This window comes from Lycium ferocissimum, chromosome 11 (genome assembly GCF_029784015.1).
Source record: "Lycium ferocissimum isolate CSIRO_LF1 chromosome 11, AGI_CSIRO_Lferr_CH_V1, whole genome shotgun sequence".
NCBI lineage: Eukaryota > Viridiplantae > Streptophyta > Magnoliopsida > Solanales > Solanaceae > Lycium > Lycium ferocissimum.
The window spans coordinates 43,559,221-43,561,489 of NC_081352.1; the positions used below are offsets into that span (position 1 = coordinate 43,559,221).

Genomic DNA, 2,269 nt, shown 5'->3' on the forward strand with positions numbered 1-2,269 from the left:
AAGAAGTAATGATCATTAGAATTTGATAAATCATAATGAATACAATGGATCATATTTATAACTACTCACAAGCTTAGAGTTAGTTATAACTAACTATGTGAACTCTATCTTCTAGAAGCTTCTATGTCCATAACTACCTTTAACGACCTTGATACTTATACAAAGACTGATCTTCCCTTCTATCTTAATTATCATTCACTAAGTATCATCTACATATACTTCCATGTTAAGTAAAACGAATTATGATCAAACAACTAGTATTTCAAGTAGCTAGTATTACTAAGCTCAAGAATTTTACACCAATCCTATAGCATAAAGAGAATTTGACGAGAGGGAGGTTCGAGTCATTTTAGTATCCTATAATTAACCCCAAAATAGGTTAATTTCGAAGTAATCATATAAATTTTATCATTTAACCAATCTCTATACCAAAATAATTGCAAATTGAAAGTAATGACTTCATGTAGGAAGTACTATGTTCGGATGAATTCGAGACTGCAAATTGCTATATTAGCTTCTGTGCACAGCCAAATTTAAAGAGGTCTTTTCAAATTTTACTTTCAAGAAAACTCTGCCACAACTTTCACATGACCGGAAAAAGAAAGGGACAACAAAACACATTTGTACATTATTATGTAACTTGCACAACGAAGTCGGCAACATTGTGAATTTATGGAGGAAATTACAAGGTCCAATTTTCCATTTCAAGTTGGTAAACATCCAATGTAACTTCACTATAAGTGCAGTGGCATTGTTAACAAATTTATCCGTCAATCCAACCATTAATCAAAGGAAAAGAAAATCAATTTTTGAGCAATTGAACAACAGATATGCCAAGAGCAAGCTACAAATCTGCAATATTTTTCATCTTTGTTCTGCTTTTCATTCTCTCCATTAGCATGGCAGAAAGTAGAACTGTTTCATGTAAGTATGACATAAAATATTACCCTGCTAATACTTATGCTTAAAGGAATCTAGCTTACTTTTTAAAAATAGAATTTACTAGTTAAAATTATCTTTTATTTCTCAATGATTATTTTCTTGATGGTTGCAGCTGGAATTGGGACGAATTCTGCTTTGATATGCAGTAAGATTTATGGTGCAAATATTGGAGACACATGCTTCAGTGTTATGCAACAATTTAGTATGACCGCGGAGGCCTTTACTACTTTCAATCCAAATCTCAATTGTGACAAAATGTTCGTGGGTGAATGGATATGCCTTGATGGTTCCTCCATCTAGAATATTAACCAAGGGAATATCAAGCTCGAGAAATTAACTAACGTTAAGGATAATGTAATGTATGAATAAAAAGCAATAATGCTGCTTCCGCAATGTATTTGGTCATGTTCCAAGTTGATTTCCTAGTGTACATCATCACTGATCTTTATATAACTCGCATAAGATGATTTATTTCTGCCTTTGATCTGTTTATACACTATTGAGGGCTGCATTTGCTACTATTACCCGTTACTACTATTATCATGTCATTCTTCCTGAAATTAACTTGGCAGAACGAATTGGAACTTGGAACCATTTGGAGACAAATAACTGTGGCATAAGTACCAAAATTTTAGATGAAATGTATCTGTTTGTCGCCATAGGGATTTCGAGAACCGACATTATTATATAAATCACTAGGAAAAATGAGTTGAGATATATAACCCCTCAAGTATTTTATTAATTTGCTAGACCCCTTTGTCTTCTTTATTTTCGACCCATGAAAATGGTAAAATCAAGTTTAAGTTTGCTCGGGGACCTCTTTATATTTTAAAAAACTTTTGGGATTCACTTAAAACTCACTTTTGGATAAGCAATTTGGGTGAGATTTGAACTGGTTTTGGATCAAATTACAACAGTAGTTGTTAGTCCAAAAAAGAAAGAAGAACTGTTGCTGCTCTTAATCTGTTGCTGCTCTTAATCATGTCCTCAGCTATATATGTTTGTGTCGTGTGTTGTGATTTATAATAGATTTTAACGCAGTCTATAGTAAACGACTTGAATGTGCTTATGTTGCATTTCTTTAATTAGGTGAAGTGGCATCTTATAAATTGCTCCCGGTCACGTCTTTTAAAGACATAAATATCAAAAGCGTGTCGTAATTTATAATAATCTTAAGTAAGTCTATAAAAAACGAGCTTGATGTGCTTATGCTGCACTCCCTTTAGGTGAAGCGACACCTTATAAATTGCTCCCAGTCAAATCTTTTCAGGTTAGAGTTTGAAAGTGTGTTGTGATCGATCTATAATAGATTGTAACACAGTCTATA

At 32.9% G+C, this 2,269-nt stretch overlaps 1 protein-coding gene across 1 annotated transcript; it reads left to right on the forward strand.

The window, feature by feature from the left end:
* Positions 1 to 645: 645 nt before the first annotated feature.
* LOC132038010 (lysM domain-containing protein ARB_03442-like) lies at positions 646 to 1,276 on the forward strand. Its single transcript, XM_059428733.1, has 2 exons — positions 646 to 924; positions 1,055 to 1,276. The coding sequence occupies exons 1-2, from the start codon at positions 831 to 833 to the stop codon at positions 1,240 to 1,242; spliced, it is 282 nt and encodes a 93-aa protein (XP_059284716.1). The 5' UTR covers positions 646 to 830; the 3' UTR covers positions 1,243 to 1,276.
* Positions 1,277 to 2,269: the final 993 nt, after the last annotated feature.

What these genes read in the sequence shown, in the direction of transcription:
- LOC132038010 (XM_059428733.1), top strand. Translation starts at nt 831, where the DNA reads ATGCCAAGAGCAAGCTACAAATCTGCAATATTTTTCATCTTTGTTCTG. An exon ending in AGAAAGTAGAACTGTTTCAT is followed by an intron (nt 925 to 1,054) that starts GTAAGTATGACA and finishes TGATGGTTGCAG; the next exon opens with CTGGAATTGGGACGAATTCT.